Raw genomic sequence first — 20,664 nt, 5'->3', positions numbered from 1 at the left:
GAGATTTGCATCTGCCAGACAACTTCTGTGGAATATTGTCCCCATATCTGCTGATACCTCCATATCTGTTGATCACTGCTACAATCTAAATTTTGCAGCAGAACAAATGACAGAGGGGAAAGAAGAAAAAAAACCAAACAAATCCTTGAGAAAGCTCCTGTAAATGATACAAAGAAGTGAAAAACAACAGAAAGAAAGCAGGGGGAAGGAATGGAGGCTTATATGTTTGCCAATCCTCTTTCAAGTCTCACACCAGCACCTTCAATTTCACTTCACCGAAGTTATTAAGACACTTCTAGAAAGGACCATAAAATGGAGACAAGGTGGTGAGGAAGAGACAAAGAGACTACAGCTACATTCCTTAATTAGCAGAGGCCCTAATGGTGAAAATATTACCCAAAAATACAAAATGAAAATAATAAATGCCTCAAATGTGCTTTCAAAAATCAGTGCCAGAGTTAACTTAAGGATTTAGCAACAAGTTCAGTGAATGAAGGGTGTGTGAAGTAATGAGAAGCTATAAATAAGAGGTTTGGGACGTTAACTGCCCATGGCCAGTAGCAGCCATGAGCAGGGGAGACGGACTAACCATCCACCTAGACTGTTTTAATGTTCTTGTTTGGATTTTGAAATTGTCCAGAGATACACCATCCAGGAACGTGTTATCTCATCATCTCTTCTACAAAGAGGAGGTCTCTACCTACCTAAGCCCTCACTGATATTTATGAAGCAGGCCTAAGTCATGTCATACACGCCATAGGCAGAGGGCCTGAACACAGGTCACTGCTATGGAGCTGACGGCAAACAGTAACTTCCTTCTGTATTTCTGAGGCAGCAATTTATGGCTGCCACACTTGAAGCTTTGGTTGCTGCACCATACCCTTCCCAGACACTCAACCACAGGGCTGGCAGTAGCAAGTAAAGTATTAAAGAGTTTGGGAAGAAGGTTGTGTTGGGAGCTGAAACTCTGCTACATGGATATGGCAGAAGGAAACATCAGCTTCAGGTTTCAGTTTGGGAAGAAAGGAACGTGCAGTGATGGGGCGTGACAGGAACCTTGACTGTCAGAGAAACTAAAGGTGAAGCATCATCATTTTGAGACAGGGAGGCAATGAACGGCAGAGGGGATGAGGCTAGACACTTGGCATGTGGTGCTGGAGGCATGCCAGGCTAGCAAGTGAGGAAGGTCCATCCCACGGGATTGGGATTCTGCTTTAGAGAGATGGAGTTTGCAGTGAAGGGTGGGAGAAGTGGGAAGAGGCTGGGTTTCAGCTACAAGTTGGCCAGCATGGGCATCCCTACACAGAAGAGAAACAGGATATTCACCGACTAGTCCCACAACAGAATCAATGGGAAGCAACAGAGGAAGAGCTTGATGGAAGCTCTGACAAGACTCCCTCCCTGACATCTGGCCACAGGCCAGTCCCACAGAGGATGGATGAAGTGATCCATTCCTCCAAGGAGAAAGTATCAGATTCTGGGTTATGCCCCTTCTGCTCCGTGGACTGTTCATATCAGGCATCCTTTGAGAGGGTCTGGACCATGGGGACCAAGCTCTAACATGGTTTTACATAGTTTTGCTTGGATGAGTTATCCCCTTGCTTTCTCCTTTGCTCCTGGAAATAACCCAGGAGTGAAGGCAGAAAGTTAGACTGTGGAAGAGCTCTGGAGCAGGCACTTCCTTTGCATAAGTGACCCTATCGTTCCTGACACAGCAGTGCCCCAGTCATGGGCTGGCACCTCCAAGCAATGCAGTATTGCCAATGAGAAAAAATGTGACAAGTGCAGAGAAGGGCACTGTTAAAACTTTGATCACCTTCTACCTTTAGTTGCTGCCTTGTGATTGACTTGCCTTATTACTGAAGATGTGTTCAGAAGTGCTGTTACTCTGCAACTGATGAGCACGAAATAGGAACAGTTACCCCATTTACCGAGATAATTCTATTTTTACGTCTGAACTCAACTCTAAGTCATCTGACAGAGGCTACACCAGCTAGAGTTAATCACCACCTTAGAAATACTCACAAGACTGCACCCAAAAATTAAATGAGTATTCCTGAGAGACAAAATAGAAAGACCAAGTCCCTCAAAGACTGGCAGTTACATAACCCCTGTTAAAATCAGCGGAAGAGAAATGCTTAAATAGCCTTGAGGATCACAGTCGCAGGGCTTAAACTTGCTTCTTATGCAAGGAAAAGCAGACATAAGAGCTTCCTACTGAATTCAACAGATAGTATTGTATTTGAGGAAGCCTGTGTGGGAAGTGGGCAAGGCATAAAGTGCAGTCATGTGGATCACATTTTTTTGTTGATGTAAACTGGTACAGCTCCATTATTTTAATGGAGTTCGCAAGGTTTCTGCAAGTGCAGGATCTGACCCTGCCATGCTTTACTGTATTGCAAGCGCATAAAATAGAGGTTGTCTCATGTAATTTCCGTATTAGCAAACACAGACTTTTAAATGCCTTGCCATTTTCAACTGGCTTTCAGCTGTCATTAGAGAGGTGAAAGCACAAAGAAAGGCCGAGGTTATCTCATGGGACTTTGGGGTCCATATCGGTTGAGCTACTGCTAGAGAAATAGGTCTAACCAGAGAAATAATATGCTACCCAGGTTCAGTAGTGGCCCAGCCTTGCTGCAATTGGAAGTGGGGAACAGGAAAGAGGCATGGAGATTGAGATCAATATTTTTTTCCTAATGTCTCTATCACACACAGCACACTGTATTCACAGTCATGATGGAAACAGGCAAGACTTGGCTGAAACAGTGTGTGTGTGCACGTGTACAGCTGTACAGCACAGCTCATCAGTCTAGAAACAGCATTTCTGCTTTATAAAAGTGGTATTAAATCAACAAGCTCAGACACAAATCCAGGTTATAATAGTTTAATAAATTGCCCAGTGACAGCTGACATGGAGTAAGTATTGCAGTGTGTGCTTTTAGGCAATGATGGGCGCATGAAAGTGTAATGCATTGTGACCTAGAGGAATGCAGGTTAAGATAAATTGAATTAATTTGCTATTGCCAAATTAGAAGTACACTTGCATAAGGTTTCTGGGGCACTACTGATGCAGAGCAGCATGTTAATTGGGAAAATGTATGTTTGAGGCCTCTTATCCCTGTGCCTGAGAGAGAAGGTGACCATGAATTCAGTTATGTGGAACCATCTGCCGTACTATTCATAGGGTTGACTTTAGTTGAAACCACTAAGGTTAGCGGGAAATGAAAGGTCCATCATCAAGACATAAGATTATTATTCCCATGAAGGCCTTTAAATACATTTTTTTCTTTGTTATAATTCCTGATAGATGAGAAATTTAACTGAGTCTTTGAACTTGACAGCTTATGCCTTCACAAACTGAAGGCTACGTGCTTCTATCAGAAGCTTTTTTCCTACCAAGATGGCATTTTAGGAATTTCTTTAGTCAAATTGCTTTATTCATAGATAGTGTTAAGTCCTCAACACCCAAAATTTCCATGTACCTTCTATGAAAATTTCCAGACCCACCCACTAGTGTAGAAATTTATCACTAAAAAAATTACTTGCCCACTTCAGTGGGCAAGAGAAGTTTTCTTTTTGTTTCCAGTAAACAAATTACTTGCTTGTCAGACTCCATGATAGGGAAGGAAGGAAGGAGTCAAAGGCACCCAATTGATATGAGGAGATTTCTTGTTTGAATAGACCTTGATTCCCTTTCATGGGAGAACATAAACCCTGTTGGTCTTTTTTATTGTTAACCTGTTTGAATCTAGTCTACAACTGCAAGTAAAACGAGGGAAGAATTAAAAGTGATGGCTTTTTGCCAGGTAGTCTTGTTTGTTTGGTTTTAATTCATTTTTTCTGTTGTTACACAAAAGATTGAGTCTAAGGCTAACTTAACACTTTTTTTTTCCCGGCTCAGCAAATTGGTTTGACCTCAGGGTTCATTTTTGGAGCAACAGAATTGCCCAGTAAGAAGCTGTTTTATTTCTGGCAACAATTTCCAGTGACATCACGCCGAATTCCTGCAAATTAGGCCACCAGCATGAAGTTCTGTTGAAGTTGGCAGGGTCTTTGCCACTGGCCGCTGTAGGGTCAAACCATTACCCTGTGTAGCCAGATTGTCTCTGCAGAAGACTAGGAACAGTAGCAGGAGGCTGAGATAACAAATTGATATTTGCATTTGCAGTTTGCCAAGTCAACTTCTGGAAATGTCTTCTCTACTGCAGTTTCTCTTGTAAGAGCATGGCATGCTTTTTGACCTTTCTGTCAAAGCCAACTAAGTCATGAAAAGATAATATGTAAAAGCCAATAGCCTTGAGCATGAGAATGAGACAAGAAATAGTCTGTACCTATAAAGATACAATTTTATATCTTAGCCGCCTCCTCAGGAAAGGTCCCAACCACGATTGACAGTGACTACTGGAAAATCACCTCTCATCTCTCTGTGAAGGTGACTTGTAAAAGAAGGTTGCTCTACACACTAGCTGGAACAAAAGTCCCCACGTCAGTGGGCAAGAGAAGTTTTCTTTTTGTTTCCAGTAAACAATACTGGCTTGGGCAACATCATCCTAGGCAAAGCTCATTGAATATCCCCACCCTTCCTTTCTTAACAGAGGCAGTAATACCTAGGCCAGTACAGTACATCCACCCCTCCCATCATTTTTTTTTCTCTTAGAGAGTAACCAGCCTTATAAAATAAAAGTAAAGCTAAAAGCAGAGAGCAGTACCTCATGAAAAATGAAAGCATGCAATTAGAAACTGTCTATCCTGAAATCTCCATGCAACACGCACAGAGATTAATGGACAGTGCAGAGCTATGGGCAGTGCTGTACAATATTTAGATTATAAAATGATTGGGAATTTGTCAGTTGTATGAATTCCAGTACCAAGACAGTGAGATGGGGAATTAATCATACCACGTAATCTTACAAGCAGAGCAATTATTTGGTTATGGCATCCTCATTAGAGATTGCATCATACCTTGGCTGAGGTGAACATCTCAACTGAAAAAGGGCTGAGACGGGTTTCAATCTGATTTAGGCATGTGAGGTTGGAATCAACTCAAGATTGAGACTCCTGAATTTAGTTATGGTAATGGCATGAGTGTCTAAAATGGCACTATAGTTCTGGAGATGAAGGGTTGGGCCAGTCTCTGCGCCTGAAGATCTTAATTTCAGCAGATGGTGCTTGCTTGGTGCTGCCCCATCTTCCAGGTGTGACTCAGCAACAGGATCATGAGTAGGATCTATAAAAAGCTTTAAAATAAGATCGAGGAAGCTTCCTTGAGCAGGCTGGGTTGAAGAGCAGCTGTTGCTACAGGCAAATTCAGCATGACTCACTCAGTAACTAGCCCTTCAGATAGGTCATGTCTTCTGGGCAACATAAAAGGAAAGTGTTGTATAAATCTGTCACTGAGAAAATGAGTTTTCATCTGTCTTCTGTTGAAGAGGCCTGCAGAAATCTCTGTGTAAATCTGTTCCTCCTGCATCAGTGGTGGTAGCCCAGGTACAAGGACCTAAGTACCTTAAAGGGGTTTTTGAAGCCTCCAGGTTTCATGGTTGATTGAGTTGAATCTGAGCCCACGCTTTTGCCTAAGGCACGGGTGACTGGGCTGAAGGCACTGTCCCAACTTCATAAATAATGCCAGGAGCTGCAGCATTGCCCAGGATTACATATGGTGTCTTAAATATATCTTTCAGCTGACTTAAATATGTCTTGGTGCCCTGCCACAAACCTTCCACACCGCAGGAAGCCACAGAGTTTGAGGGTATGAGGGAGGGACACGGGAGCTCCATGTACAGGAGAGGTCATACACGGGGAGGGACAGGTCAGGGTGCATGATGGCGGTTCCTGTCATTGGGGAGATGAGACTCAGGCAGACTGTTTACACCGCAATGTATTCGCAGGCCAGCTATGGTGGGTCGGGTGGGAGTATGATCAACCACTCAAGTGCCTCTTCATACTTCTTTGATCTAAATCCTTTTTTAACCCAAGCCCTAACCCTGTAACACACCCTATCCCCAAAAAAGAAGACAGGGGAGACATGTTAGTGTAGTGATGGTGCTCTGTAGTGTTTCTGTGGTGTTAACTGACCTTTTTTGTAGAGTTTTGTGGCATTCACAGGATGCTGAAGCATGCACATGTGTTTGTTGTGTGTGTGCACCTCTCTCAAAACCTCATTGTTCTCAGACCAACCCCTGTCCAGCTAAGCTGCTTATACTGAGCTAGCAAAATTCGGCAGCTGGTCAAGACTGACAATCCTTAGTGGTTCTTAATGAGCAGGGATACCTCGAGCAGTATTCTCACTGAGGAGCATGACATATGTGTACTTAATGCAATGACAGATTCAGCTCTGAATTAGTTACTGCCTCCAGCATCTGAACTGCATTTTTCTAGATGGGTCAACTCGTCACTACATCAGTTTTAGGAGAAAGATGTTTTTCCCAGGTATAACATGATTTAAACGTATGAAGTGTTACTAGGCACAGGGAAAAAGCCTGGTAGGGTCATTGCTCAGTCTTGTTTTTCCCACCCTTATGTCCCTTCTCTTTGCCTCTTTCTCAGAAAGTCTGGTTGCATCTTCAACCTATTCTATGGTTCTATGATCTTGAGTGCATTCTTCCTATGATCTGACAAAGCGGGCTGTGTTTTTCACAGCAGCCCTAGCACATGTATGCTGTGCTGCATGCTGGCTGTGGGTACCTCTGTTGCTTTTCCCACCATTGCATAAAGCTCTGAGCTTGACCCACTATTGACATCCTAAAATTTTTGCCCAGCTTCTCAACTAAGCACATTTCAACATCACACCAGCTTTCTAACCAACCACATACTTTGTCCCTACTCATCCATCTCCTAACTGAAAGGACAGCCTACATTCCTATGTATCAACAGCTCATTAAATATTTGCCCTAAAATGACTGCAAGAAGTCCCCTCTCTTTCAAAGCAAATGTGGTATCTTCTGCCTTCTCTGTTGCTTTGTTAGGCAATAAATAGGTGTATGCTCAGGGCAGCTCTGTCTCAGAGGACAATAAATGCCCCTCATTTTGAAATGAAGTCATTTTTTTGTAAGCCATAGGCCTGATTCCTACACAGAAGGTAGTCATTCACACCCTCCTTCAGGGAATGCTAAAAACTCCAGCAAGACACTATTTTGCATCCACTTCATACAGGTGTGAATATAGATCTAAAGTACAAAATAATAGAAATTATTTCAAAGATTTCTCTACATTTGGGGAAACCATCCTTTCAGGGCAGTAGCACAGTGCAGTATGTACATTTTTTTCCCCTGTCTCTCTGTCTCAGCAAGAATTCTTCATAAAGGGAAGACTCCTGCCATCTAAGCATGGGCTTCTCATATGCCTTAAAATGTCCGTGAATATCCCAAAGGCACAGGAAATCCCTATCCTTCTGGAGCAACAGCTGGAAGCTCAACACAATACCTGACAGTGCCTGAAATGACACTAGCAATCTACTTTTAAGCAGCTGACTCTTGCACAGTGTATCCTTTTCAGATAGTTAAAAGGTTGTAAATGTAGATGTATACAGCATAGGTGGTTGAGCACACTAAGGCAAGGGAGGGTTTGCTCATACAGTAAGTCTAAGGCATGCCTCATCCTCAATGAAACTTCTACAATAATCAAGGTTAAATCTTCTTATTGACTATAAGGAATTGAAAGAGAATCATTTAAAGAAAAGTGTTTGTTGGGGTCAAAGAGGTTTCCATGCTTCATTGGCTGGAGGCAGAATCCCTCTCAGCGGTTAGTCACCGGCAGCACATGTGGAAAGGGAGAGGACTTTCATGGGAAAAGCAAATAGCCCACGTTTAATGCAGTCCCAAAGAGGGGAAGCAGTAGTAGCAAGTAGCAGCACTTGGGTAGATTGTGCCATCCACAAAGCCAAGGAAGACCATCTCACTGCAACATCTCTTACAGCATCTCACTGCAAGATCCCTGAAGAAAGGTGGGGAAATAAGCTGTTGTAAATGAGATAGTGGAAGGGGAGAAAATGAGATAGTGGAAGGAGAGAAAATAGAAAAAGCAGTGCTGTAATTCTGCTTGAAAATGTCTTTTTTAAACATAGCTTGTATTAGTCTTTCAACACTGACACATCATGAGGTCTGCTCTTTATGAAAAAATCTTCTGTGAGATGTAATAGCTCATCTCTCCTGGTGTCTGTCATCTAAAGGGTAAAGCATCTTATATAAATGTGGATTTTGTTTCTCAGCATTATAACAACCATTCTGAGGCTGCATCTGGTCGATCAGGAAGGTAGAGACCCATTACCAAGTGCTGCATGTAATAAGGTCTCTCAAAAGCCAGGAAGGGCTATTTTCCAAATGTGTGACTGAGTTGGATGTCAAAGAGTATTCAATGGAAGAACACCACTGCAGTCAACAATGAAACTCCATCTCTCGTAGAAATATCTGGTCTGGTTTAAACTTACCCAGCTTATACAATACTAGCAAGAAGCCCAGGCAGCAAGAAGATACCATGGTTTAATATTTAAGACAGGACAGTGCATCCAAATCTGTTCCAGTGCAGGACATCCCCATGCCGCAGGGGATCCCTGGCTGCAAGACGTTATGCTCAAAATGATGCATTAAAATATCTTTTCTCCAGGTAAAACAAAAAATGCCTGGGGTGGTAGCAACTGCTCATATAGCCAAATATCCCTCAGAATGGAGCAAAGAATTGATCTGCTACAGGTCTGTCAGAGAAGAAGTTGCCAAAACCCAGCTGCTGCCCATGTGCACGATCCATCTGAGGGCTGTAACAAGCCACCACCAAGTCTGGGAAGCAGGTAGGGCCAGAAACTACCACCAAAGCAACAGTTGCCAATACTGGGAGAAGAGGTGATGGATTTGGGCAGCCAGATCTGAGGCTTCCACTGCCATAGCCTGAGTTCAACACAGCTTCCTCTCTGTGAGAACAGCAGCTCTGCAAGCTCAGGCTGGGGATCCTGCCTGAGAGGCTCTGTCAGGCAGAAATCATGTGCACTTTTTGTGAGCAGCCTTTCCCGGTCCTGTCAAGTATGGCAGGTCCTTGTGACACGCTCCAGCCGTGTGCCTCTGCCACAGCTTCAACGCAGCCATCCAGAAAGGATTCCCCAATGTTCAGTCCTCAAAGCAAATCCGTGTTTGAGGAGCACGTGGTTGAGATGCATTAAAATTCCCCCTTAAACCTCTTGTCTCACCTCTGAGCTGCTGAATTAGGGCGAAATATCGCTGAATATCGCAGCAGTAGACCCCCGCCGACTGACCAATCAGTCACGCAGGCTTTGGGCGGAAGAAATGAGGTGTGCCGATGTCACACAGCCATATGCACACCGTCGCAGGGAGAAACAAAGAGCGTAGGGATGCCGTAGGGATGCCGTAGGGAGGATGCTGCCGCATCCCGAGCCCTTGTCAGCTCAGCTCTGTGTCACCTTCCCTCCCCGGGGGTTAACTGCATGCTCTGCCTCCACCTTCCCCATCGCGACCCTGCAGCAAGTCTCTGCTTATGCATCTGCCTCGCGGGGGGACCTGGTGCACGTGTAAACTGATTAGCAGGAGCCCAGGAGGGTCCCCGGTGTGACATACTGGCGGGTGCTAGGGGAAGCTTGAGTTAATTCTGAGTGATCAGTGGGGACAAGTCCCTCTCCAAAACATGTGGCATCGAGAAAACACTCTCCACACTTCTCTTTTTAATCAGCGCGTTTCATATGGAGGGGGGAGCAGCAGGGAAGTGTGAGCTTGTGACTGGTGCAAATCAAATTACTGCTCTAAATTCAACATATTGCACGTGCAAAACACCAGGGAAGAGCCGCTCACCAGCGCGTGCTCGCAGGCAGATTCTCGTGCCCTTGCCCCAGTAAGAGCAGGGTGTTAGTCAAGCAGACGGACTGAAGGCAACAAGGCTATTGCCAAATCAACACCTCAAGGATGCTTAGGCAGCGTGGATGTGTGTAACGATGCAGCCAATGATCTCCTGTAAAGCTGCAGCTGGACCCGGATACATCATATGCCGGGGCAATGGCCAGGGCTGACATACTTTTTTGGGCAGCTGATTTCTACCTTCAGGTGTTTTGCAGTGGGTTTGGCCCATAAAGTATGAAATTTCCCATTTTTTTCTTTGTAAGGTGACTGTTCCTATTACCTGTGCTGCAGTGAAATCTTCGCAGAGCAAGTTGCTGTGTTTAATTATTCATTTCCTGAAGAAAAACAATCCGCCTTCCGTTCCCTTTTCAAATCTCTCTCCTTCCAATGCAATCAAATCTGTCCATGCTCATTAGTGTTTACGCTGCTTCTCCTTCTTATCCTTTTCTTTATTTTAAAAATATGTATCCTAGTCCTTCTTTTCCTAACTGAGTATTCACAATTCTTCATAGACTTGGCTTTCTTCAAACTCCTGCTTCAAACTTCAGATTTTGCAGTATCTACCAGGTCGTGGAGTGATTACAATTGGACTTCGCTCTCAAGGGCTAATTAACATGGATTTTTAAAATCTTTTTATTTCTTTTTAACTCTGGGTAATCAGTTTGTTCAAGCCAGAGGCTTCGTTTCTTTAGGTTTAAGGAGCCAGGTAATACTAGCAGGCAGCCCCACTGAGAATGATGGGCAGGACCATGTTGCTTAAGTCACTCAGAGTGCCATTTCCCAAGATACTGACTTTAGTGCCAAAAATAGCATAAGAAATTCCCACCCATTCTTGTTTACTCTCCAGTGCAGATCATGTCCATCATGCTGAACCAAGTGTTTGTTGACCGCACCATAAACCAGTCACTGAGTTGTCTCGGTTCAAAGTAGCCTCTTTTTGGAGGGTTCTTCTGAACTAGTGTAATGGTTACAATGGCTTCACAGCTCAGCCCCGCAAACCCACGCCTGGCAGAGCAGAGAGTCTGGTGATTGGACATGAGGGCAGGACCTTCTGGCACCCACTCTACCACTAAACCAACTTCCCACAGATGTACCTCCAAAGCCTACAGAGAGCAGCACCCTGCTGGTAGGGATCATGGTCCAGCATATCAGTTTGTCACTGCTCAGCAGAGTTTCCGAGCTTGAGTGCATCTCCAGGCTCACACAGTCAAACGGCATCCAGACCTGAGCTGGATCTCTCAAGGACGCACACTGCACTTCCATGCACGGGTTAATGTGTGTCAAGCATGTCTACCCCAAGCAAGCTTGGTAGCTCTTTCGGCTTTTTACCATGGAGCTCATCCCATAAAGGCTTCAGGTGCTGCAAAAAGCAATCCCAAAGATACACACAGCAAGGTTTACTGGTAATTCGGTGTGTTTACTACAGAAACGTGCTGCAGTTCACCGTTGTTCATTTCTTCTCTTCCAGGTAGGCTGCAAAGCCATGATGGTTTTCTTCCAGTACTGCATCATGGCCAACTTCTTTTGGCTCCTGGTGGAGGGGTTGTATCTTCACACCCTGTTGGTCATCTCCTTCTTTTCAGAGAGGAAGTACTTTTGGTGGTACATCTTGATTGGCTGGGGTATGCATCTTCTCAAAACTGAACGCCAAGAGGTGATCCTGATAGGCATTTTTAAAACAGACACAAACAGACAGGGCTCAGACAGGGCAGAGGTGTAGTATACATGATACCTTGCTGCCAAGAATTGTTAGTGCAACCAGAAGCAAGATAAAGTGATGGCCAGAGGCGTTTGAGAGAATTAGCCTAAATCTTCAAAGGTGTTTAAAAACTTGGTTTGTGCTAGGTTAATTGATAGCTGAGCACCTCAGTGTCTTTAAGGACTGTGGGCTTGAAACTCCTTGTCACCTTTATAGTTCCTGACTGGGATCCTGAAGTTGGTACCATGCATTGACCTTAAATTGTAAGGATGGATCCCAGCAAAGCAGGGCTCCTGGACTGAACCAGACACTGCAGTCTGTCATTCTCTCCATGTCTTACTGAATTCAGGCAAGCTAGCTATCCTGAGATCCCCTCACCTGTGTGCTAATGCTCATAACCTTCTGCTTACTGCATTTGTGATTTCTCCAGCTTTAATGTGAATCCAGTCTCAAAGACGTAAAATAAATAAAATAAAATAAATAAAATAAAATAAAATAAAATAAAATAAAATAAAATAAAATAATCATAATAATAATAAAATGATAAAATATAATAAAATAACATAAAATGTTAAAATGCCAAGGAATACAGAATGAAACTCTTCACATGGTAACTCAGAGCTAAATTACTAACTTACTTATGCAAATTAATCCTATTATCAGATCAACTTCTCTTCTTTCTCCAAAGAGGAAACAGAGATCTCTTTTCCCCTTTAAGCCATTTAGCTGAAGCTTTATGTATAAGTAAGCAAAATGGCTTTCTATTTCATGCTCTCGATGGTAGCTGAAACTGGGAGATAATTACAGCAGGGAAGAATGTTGAAAAGAAGAGGGGAAAAAAATTGTCCCCTGTACAGAGGTATGCCTGGACTCAGGATTTGATCAGTTAGCTGAAGAGTAACTTCCATCGAAAGTGACAGGAGTTACGCTTGGTTCCGCGCGACGGAAGAGATTCGATTCTCCGTGCTATAAGCATGAGAAGAGATGATGTTGGCAGGCCTTGTTTCAGATGCAGTTATTCAGATCAGACCTTCTTTAAACCTGCCTTGCACAAAGATCCCCTCTCTTTCAGTACGGTAGTGCTGGCAGATTTTAAAGAAAAATGTATGAAGCTAATGATTTTAAATCAAAGGAAATCTCTTGCACATGTCATATATTCTGAGGTTGCTTGGTTGAGGAAGGGCAATTCAAGTAACTGACAGCTGCTTGAAGGATCTTTTGGCCTTTCAGTCATCCATCATTTGCAAGAGCATCAGTGATGGATCTGAAATGGATCATGCAGAAATTAAAGATTTGGATACAGTCATTACAACTCTTACAGTTTGTATTACCGTTGCACTTGGAAATCACTGGTAGTAAACAATATGCAATACTGTGACCAACGCAGAACAAAGTGACATGTCCTTCCTGTAATATTTCCAGTCTAAATCTAATCAAAGACAAGAGACAGAAAAAAGAGGCACCATCCACAAGGATGGGAAAAGACCACCCTAGTCAGGCAGAAGATTATGGAATGAGGAGCAGAGGTAGGTTCATCTGGCCAACTACAAACAGCCACATGCGAACTTGTCACTCCAGGCTGCCTTTATAATCCAGGCAATGCAATCAAGGGAGTCCAAGGACATAATTCTTGTCCTAAAGCAAACACCTAAAGCAGCTCAGATGACCTGTGTGTTAGAAGTACATATTTCTCCCCGTTGATGCTAAAGAGAGCCTGTGGTGACTGGTTTAGATACAGGTGTCCACACTGTAGATGTCTAAAGCGATGCCTATCCATTGCATCCACCATCAGGCCCTGCAACGGGAAGATAAATCTGCCAGGGAACAGTTACAGGAAACTCATCTTACGTGGCCAGTGAGAGAGAAAGGCAACATATTGCTTGTTTGGCATGTGAGCGTTGAAAACATGAAGCATTTGCCCAGTCGAGGGAAGGCATCACCTCAGTCACTTAGGAGAGATGGAGAGTAGAGGAGAAGAGCCCTGAAAACACTGATAATGGTTTCTGACAGTTACATCATCTCTTCTCTTGCCAGGTGCCCCCTCCGTGTTCATCATTGCTTGGACTATTGTCAGGATTTACTTTTTCGATGTTGGGTAAGCCTGTGGACTCAATTATCTTTCCTTTATAATTCTTCCTTCCTTTATATCCAAGGAAGGCCAAGGAAAGCCCTACGGTTGTAGTAACCCAGCCGTCCTGCCCTAACTCCAACAGCAGTCAGAGCGGAGCAGAGGCTTTCCCCTGCCGCCATGAACCAGGAAACACTCCAAGGTCCCCCTGAAGTCATGTTGTTTATGTCATCGTAGACCGGTCACTGATCCTCTTGGGCAGGATATTTGCAGACAACTTGTGGACAGACCCTGATGGTGACATTTGGCCCTGTGATCCTGTGTGTAATACCAGCTGAGCGGCTGCCCCGTGCTCAGAGCAGAGCTTTGCGTCCTGCAGAATTGACCCTAAATATGCTCATGCAGCAGATACTTAATAAACGCACCCGTTAGCTCTCCCACAGTAAAAGTCTAAAATCTGTTGTGGTTTTTTTCCCCAGGCAGATCTTAGGATCTGTTCTTCATCCTCTTTGACCTAGCAGCAGCCTTTGGTATTTTATATAAGAAACAGATAGAATACAGCTGAGTGAATGAGGCAGATTTCAGAGCTACCCAAGGATATATGCAAGTCAATAGGATCTCATCCTGCAATTCTCCTTCATGCTTTTCCTCAAGCAGTCAAACTGTAGTCATTGGAAAGGCTTTTCTGAGAAAACACTCCAGAGAGTTACAGAATCAGGTGCTTATTATGTACTCACGGTGCATGCCCTCGCTTCTTGCATTTGCAGCATATGGTTAACTCCATTTTCTCCCGTGCATTCTCCCTCTCCAAACGTGTCCTTATTTGCCCTTTTCAGTATGAGAAACAGCTCAGATTTCTCATTGCATTTTTGATTTATAGTCATGCTAACACATTTTCTGAGGGCTACTGACTTCTTTCGTGGTTTCACTCTATCTGCATAAAACTGACCTTATTTACTCTGTTAATAAATAGCCTCTACAACAAGATAGAGACAAAGGATTTAACGAGTCTTCTCACTATATATTCCCACTCAGCTCCAGCAATTCTTAATAAAAATACAGACTTTTTTGCATTTTCTGGAGTCTTTAAAGCTCTACATTTTTGTGCCAATTAAAACAGAGTGTGAATTTACAGGACATGCTAATACCTAACATAGATTTTTTTGGCATACTAAAATTACATACAGAGAAAAATTACAGGAAATTAATCCAGATTAAATAAAACCTAATTATGTAAGATTGGTTAAACAACATTAAGCCTCTATTTAAACATTCTAACTCCAAATTAAAGTGACCTTCATTCAGACTGCCTGAATTTATTTTAAAAATGAAGTGCACTAGACATAATTAGGGCCACTTTAATTCTAAATGAAAGGGCAGCATGCCCCTGACTAAGTATAAGCATCTGTATCTAAGCAATTAGCTCTAGTCTCCTTTTATAGCTAGTGGAGATTTAGTCAGTGTAGTCCATGGAGTGCACTTCTTTTCATCCTGAAGTTGATGCCTAAAATGGGTCTCAGGAACTGTGCCCTAAATGTGCCTCTCTTCATCTAACATTATTTGCGCTGTCAACATTTTGATGAGCTGAATCCAGGTGAAATTGTCTACATTGGGTTTCACTCATCTATTTCAAACATGAATGCAGTCCAGTTTTCAGGAATGCTCTTCTAAAAATGCGCCTTTGATCACCTGACTCTTGTGAGGTCTGCAGATAAATGTGTCCCAAGCAATATTAGTCATTTCCACGTCATTCCTGTTCTGTCATTTCCTTGTTGGCTTTCAAATATAGTTTCAGATGACCTAGGTGAGTGGTGTGGTTTGCAGACAATTCTGATTTTAGGATGAAATAAATGGTCCCTATGATTTTGTCTGACTAGATCCATAGCTTAGATGCAGCTAGTAGGTTTAGTCTAATCCCACCATAGGCTGTCTTTCATCTTTTTCAGAAGGGCATGTGGGTTTTTTTTCTGATGGTGCCAATTGCTCTGTCCTTAACAAAACCCCCATCCATGATGGTGGCCTCATGAATCTGTGGTTTTTCACAGCATTTCCTTGTAGCAGATCTCAGTGTAGGAGAAACAAAGTGAATCACCATCCTCCCCCACATTAAACCTGAGATAACATCCTCACAGCATTATACCTGGGACAACTGCTACCTACCAGTGCTCAAAGCAAGTCTTCAGCCCTTCCCAGTTCATGCACACCAGGTTTGGTCCTCTTCATGTAACCTAGCATAGCCACGCTTAGCATTTAGAAAACCAAGTATCTGAGAAGGTTATGTAGCTGCTTGCTTGCTTGCTTTGCTTGATGTTTTAAGTCTGGTTTTGTTTCTTTTTAGGTGCTGGGAGGAAATAGTGGAGTCCCCGTTCTGGTGGATCATTAAAACTCCTATTTTGGTGTCTATTTTGGTAAAGTATCAGCGCATTCTGCTGTCTGCAAAGCCATCTTTAATACTAAGTGTGGGGGGTGAAAGGGTGTTGAGAAGTGTTCTGCACTGTATATTGAACATTTGTTTTAGGATGAGGAAGCTCACCCTCGGGATAAACATCTTTACCTTTAAGCATTGACCATGGGAAGAGCTTGACTGTCTAAACAACCAAGGTGAAGCTCATTTGATTTAACTCTGACCACCTCCATCTCAACTAGTCACCCTGGGCATTCTGATGCAGTAGCCATGCGTGTGTGTGTGGCCAGAGGAGGTTGAAGAACACAGTTAGACATCCAGGAAAGGCTCATTTTGTCTAATGAATCAGTGGATGTCTAAATTTGATCAGATGAATTGTGCCATGAATGTTTTTGTTTCTCTGAGATGACCATATGCAGAGGCCAGGGTAACTTGTTCAGTTGTAGATGTCAACACTATAAAGTAAAATGGGATGAGTCCTACCATAAATTTCTACCTAGATACAAAGAGGTTAGATTAATTCCCCCAGATACTTACCTCTTGTAGCCTCCAGTACAAAGTTGGATTCCAGCTATGTGTTTCTGAAGTAAGTTCTTGAGAAGCTTGGCTAATTTCCAGATAAAACAACAAAAGTGCTTAACTTCTTACTTCTCAGGATATGATCAGTTCTGACCACAGAAACCATGGCACTTCTGAGTAACTCTGAGTCCTTCCACCGGTGTTGAATATTACATTTCCTCTGTCAGGTATCAAGCCAAAACTTGAAATCAAATGAACCGGAGTTAAACTTAGCTTTGAGTTTTCTTAAATGAAGGCAAGTATGTGGGAAGGGAAGAAAAAGAATGCAACAGAAATCAAACCAAATATATCTCTTTTAAAGAGAAATCTTTCTTAGACATACACTCTTCGTATTCCATCTACATTATGACCTTTACAAGATGACTTTTTTTTCTGTAGCATTTGTCATACAGGGATTCCAAACGGAAACAGTCTGAATAATTACATCCTACTCTATTCACCTCACTGAAAAGAAATACAATACTTAGATGACGCATCTCAAAATATTTATAACATCATATAAAGCTATAGATAGTATCTCCCTTTCCTGAGATAACCTTTTAGTAAAGAAATACACCCTCTTCTCCTCGGATCAATGAGTCTGTATTTTCTTTTGGGCAATAAATTATTTCCTTATTAAATTATTATTTTCTGTATTAAATTATTGCCAAACAAAATTTGCCCAGTGATTTCTTATTTTCCTTCTTCAGACACCATATAAATTTGGCACAAAGGGAGGGCATGATAACCTCTATCTGATGAACAGCAGGTTTCTTCAGGGCGGAATGCAACATTTTCTCCATATCCACAGGAATAAAGCATAGATCTCAATGGAAGGAAGAAATACATATATAAGATATAAGAGATATAAGATATTAAGCACTCGCAACAGATCGAGTGCCTTTGATTACACTCTAGGTTATCCTATACTCTAGGAAGAAGAAACTAAACTTCTCCAGTAGCCTGATAGCTGTATCTTCTACCATGCAATGCTAAGACTGTACCAAGCCTATGTGATACTCCACCTGACTCATCACTGCCCTGTGTGCATGTTTCCTCTTGACCACTATGAGCCAACACAGTATTTGACTGCTCCGATCTTACCTTCAGTGCTGCAGCTTTTGTGCTATCAATGTTTGTTAGAGTAATTGATCTATATAATACTGTTTTGAACTTGATTTGCCACCGTCAGACACAAACCATTTTTATAAGCAAAAAAATATGAACAGAAACTATAATAAATTGCATGGGATAGATAAAAAGTGATTAAGCAATGCATCATAACCAAGAAATATAATTAATTTCCAATCGCTCACAGTCTTTGAAAAAAGAATGAGATGTTCTTCAGTCTACTTTATTCACCGCTTGTTGAGATAAATGTAGGAACTGCTGGAGGAAATTTTACAATCTGTTTTCTTAGGAAATCATACTTTTAGGAAATCATACTGGCTGGTTAACACAATCCCTTCCAGCCGATGAGTCTCTAAAAACCAGAATCATTTATGCATTCGCTAACCAGGACAGGATAAGGAAAGAGGTTGTGTGCCAAACTAAGACTAAACTAAGGCCACAGAAATCTGTCGCTGCTTTTCTATTGTATATGTTGCATGAATAACAGTGTGTTTCAATGGATAGGACCTTAAAAGCAAGCAGATTTTCACTGAATTCATGCCACCTACTACATACCTTTAGGAAATTGCCATTCCTATTTCTACACCCTTGCTATTAAATACGGTTAACATTGCTTGAATGTGTTGGTGGAGCACTTTGAGATTTTTTGAGCGAAAAGAACCATCTAAAATCTAGGTATTAACTAGATTCCTCTGGTCTAACGTACCAGGACACAATGTTTTGTCGCACTAGGACACAATTTCTGCTGTGTCCGTGAGGTCTATCCCTTGCTGTACAAGGTCTCCAGCTTCTCTCCAGAGAAGACATGTCCAATAGCATTGAGTAGAGGCCGCTTGAGTGGATACTGCTTTGTGTTTTGTTTTGGTTTCCTTGGCTCACCGCCTCAGTCTTTGACACGCTCAGCAGCCGTTCCCATGTCACCGTCTCCTGAGGGCTTTGACGTCCGTCGCTCTGCTAACTCCCAAGGCTCTTTTTCCTACCCTGTCGTCGGCACTCCCCCGCGCAGCAGGACGTCGTGCATAGCTGTGCTCTATGGGTTTGACATCATCATACTTGGGATGTATGACACAAAGTCCCAAGCAGGCTGATGTCAGGCCCAAGATGGCTGCCATCCTGTGTCAGTTTACTATGTGCTCCCAGAGTGGGGTTCTCTGCTCATGGCTTTTTAACAACAGCTTTCTCCATGGCAAAAATATCACAGTGAAAGGAATTCCCTTCTAATGATCGGCTCTTTTCACTGACAAAAACACTAATTTTTTATTTCTCTCTCTGTTCCCTTTCTACCCATCCCAATAGGTGAACTTCATTCTGTTCATTTGCATCATCCGTATCTTAGTCCAGAAGTTGCATTCCCCAGACGTTGGACACAATGAAACCAGCCAATATTCGTAAGTCCTAGACTTTTATAACCATATTGCCTGGTTTTGGGAAAACCTCTTTGGCTGTTAGTTCAGTATTGGACCTGACTGCACTGATCAGAATCAAGTATTTGTTAACTGAATAAAGCTGATAAGAAATCAGGAAATGGGGCATTAGCTAAAACGGGTGGTCATGCTTTATGGCAGTTTGAATAGACAGGCAAGAAGGCATACTCCTGGGATTAACAATGAAGAAGTGAGCGCAACAGTAATAATGAAAAAAAAATAGGATTTTTCTGTATATATTCAATATTTATTGGATTCTGAAGGCAGAGGGACCCTTATGGAGAACAAAGAGTAGTTGTCCAGAGTGTATGGGCTTTTTATTCTGAACTAGTTATCCTCAGCTCCCTTTTTCAAAGAAGGAGAGCTCTAGAAAATTAGTATATTCAGTAGAATCTATGGCAAATTTTTCTTATCCTAAAACAGATTCCTAAACTAGGTTGAATTAATGCAATGCATTTCTCTTCCCTATTGAGAAGTAGCACTGTCTCAGAAGTTTTGCTTGACATAATGCTTTTATTCCAGGGGTGTAAGGTTGACCTTAATGGGGCTTTTTATAATGAACAACATGCAAGTGAGAACAGCAACTGACTCAGTGGCCAAGACTGGTCTTAGTTGAAGTATTATATGAGTGCGAAAAAATCTGTCTGCGTGGATTTATTCTGGCTTCAGTGCAAATAAAATAAAAGCTCAGACCAGCTTATTTTTGACTCTTGCCACTGTCCTGGCTCAGCATTTCAACTATCCTGGATATTTATTAAATGTTTCCTAGAAAAGAACTGAAAAGAAAAAAGTCCACTGTCTACATGGTCACTGCTCATAAATCTTCTTAGTCTTTGGAAGCTCTGCACTTTGGTACCCTAAAGGATCTGAGCTCGGTTCATCTTTCTGCAAGATGGAAGACAATGTCAATATGGTCCTTAAATACTGACCAGCCATGACACTGAATGTTTCTCTGTGGTGATGGTAAATTATGCATTTCATCTGCCTCAAGAGATTCTCAGATTTATGACAGGAAATTCCAGTATTTGACCTTAACTTCTCCCTGCAGCAGCCAAAGCCAATTACCTCTTTTTCTGTCATCATAGCATGACAACATTACCAGAACCTGTGCTTTCTATCACCTCCCTTTATGTATTTCCAACTGGACATTGTATCCTTGTACCCCCCAGGATTGCAACAGCTTTGGCCAGGTATATAGATTAAATCAGCATATTGAAATATGTTCTAGCACTAAGCAGCCGCCTGGAGCAGTTGGCTCCCATTCATTTCAGTAGAAGCGCTGCCAACACACATCAGAAGGGTTATGCCCAGATTACCTCAGAGGTCATTCTGAGCTTTGGGTTCACGGCTTTTTTTCTTGACATTTTCCAATGAAGTGAGAGCTGCCAGGAAAGCTCTCTTTGCATTGTAAATAAAACATAGCACGTCAGGGCAGTAAGTAACACAGGCTTCCCCTCACTGGCCTGCCAAAGAGGAGGCACTGCTGCAGTACAAATGATCTTCCCATCTTCAGTTCCTCACCTTCCTCCTCCACCTGGAGAAAC

General features: G+C 42.5%; 1 protein-coding gene across 2 annotated transcripts in view; it reads left to right on the top strand.

Moving 5' to 3' along the window:
• Positions 1-20,664, top strand: part of VIPR1 (vasoactive intestinal peptide receptor 1) — a 75,877-nt gene that overhangs the window by 47,639 nt on the left and 7,574 nt on the right. For both annotated transcript variants that reach the window (XM_010282246.1, XM_010282247.1), the window contains 4 exons: positions 11,305-11,458; positions 13,570-13,630; positions 15,942-16,011; positions 18,993-19,084. In XM_010282246.1, the coding sequence (XP_010280548.1) occupies positions 11,305-11,458; positions 13,570-13,630; positions 15,942-16,011; positions 18,993-19,084 (377 nt within the window). The remainder of the gene's footprint in view (positions 1-11,304; positions 11,459-13,569; positions 13,631-15,941; positions 16,012-18,992; positions 19,085-20,664) is intronic.

This window comes from Phaethon lepturus, unplaced genomic scaffold (genome assembly GCF_000687285.1).
Source record: "Phaethon lepturus isolate BGI_N335 unplaced genomic scaffold, ASM68728v1 scaffold3652, whole genome shotgun sequence".
NCBI lineage: Eukaryota > Metazoa > Chordata > Aves > Phaethontiformes > Phaethontidae > Phaethon > Phaethon lepturus.
The sequence above is the reverse complement of the archived record's forward strand: the minus strand, read 5'-3'. Positions and strand labels throughout refer to the sequence as shown.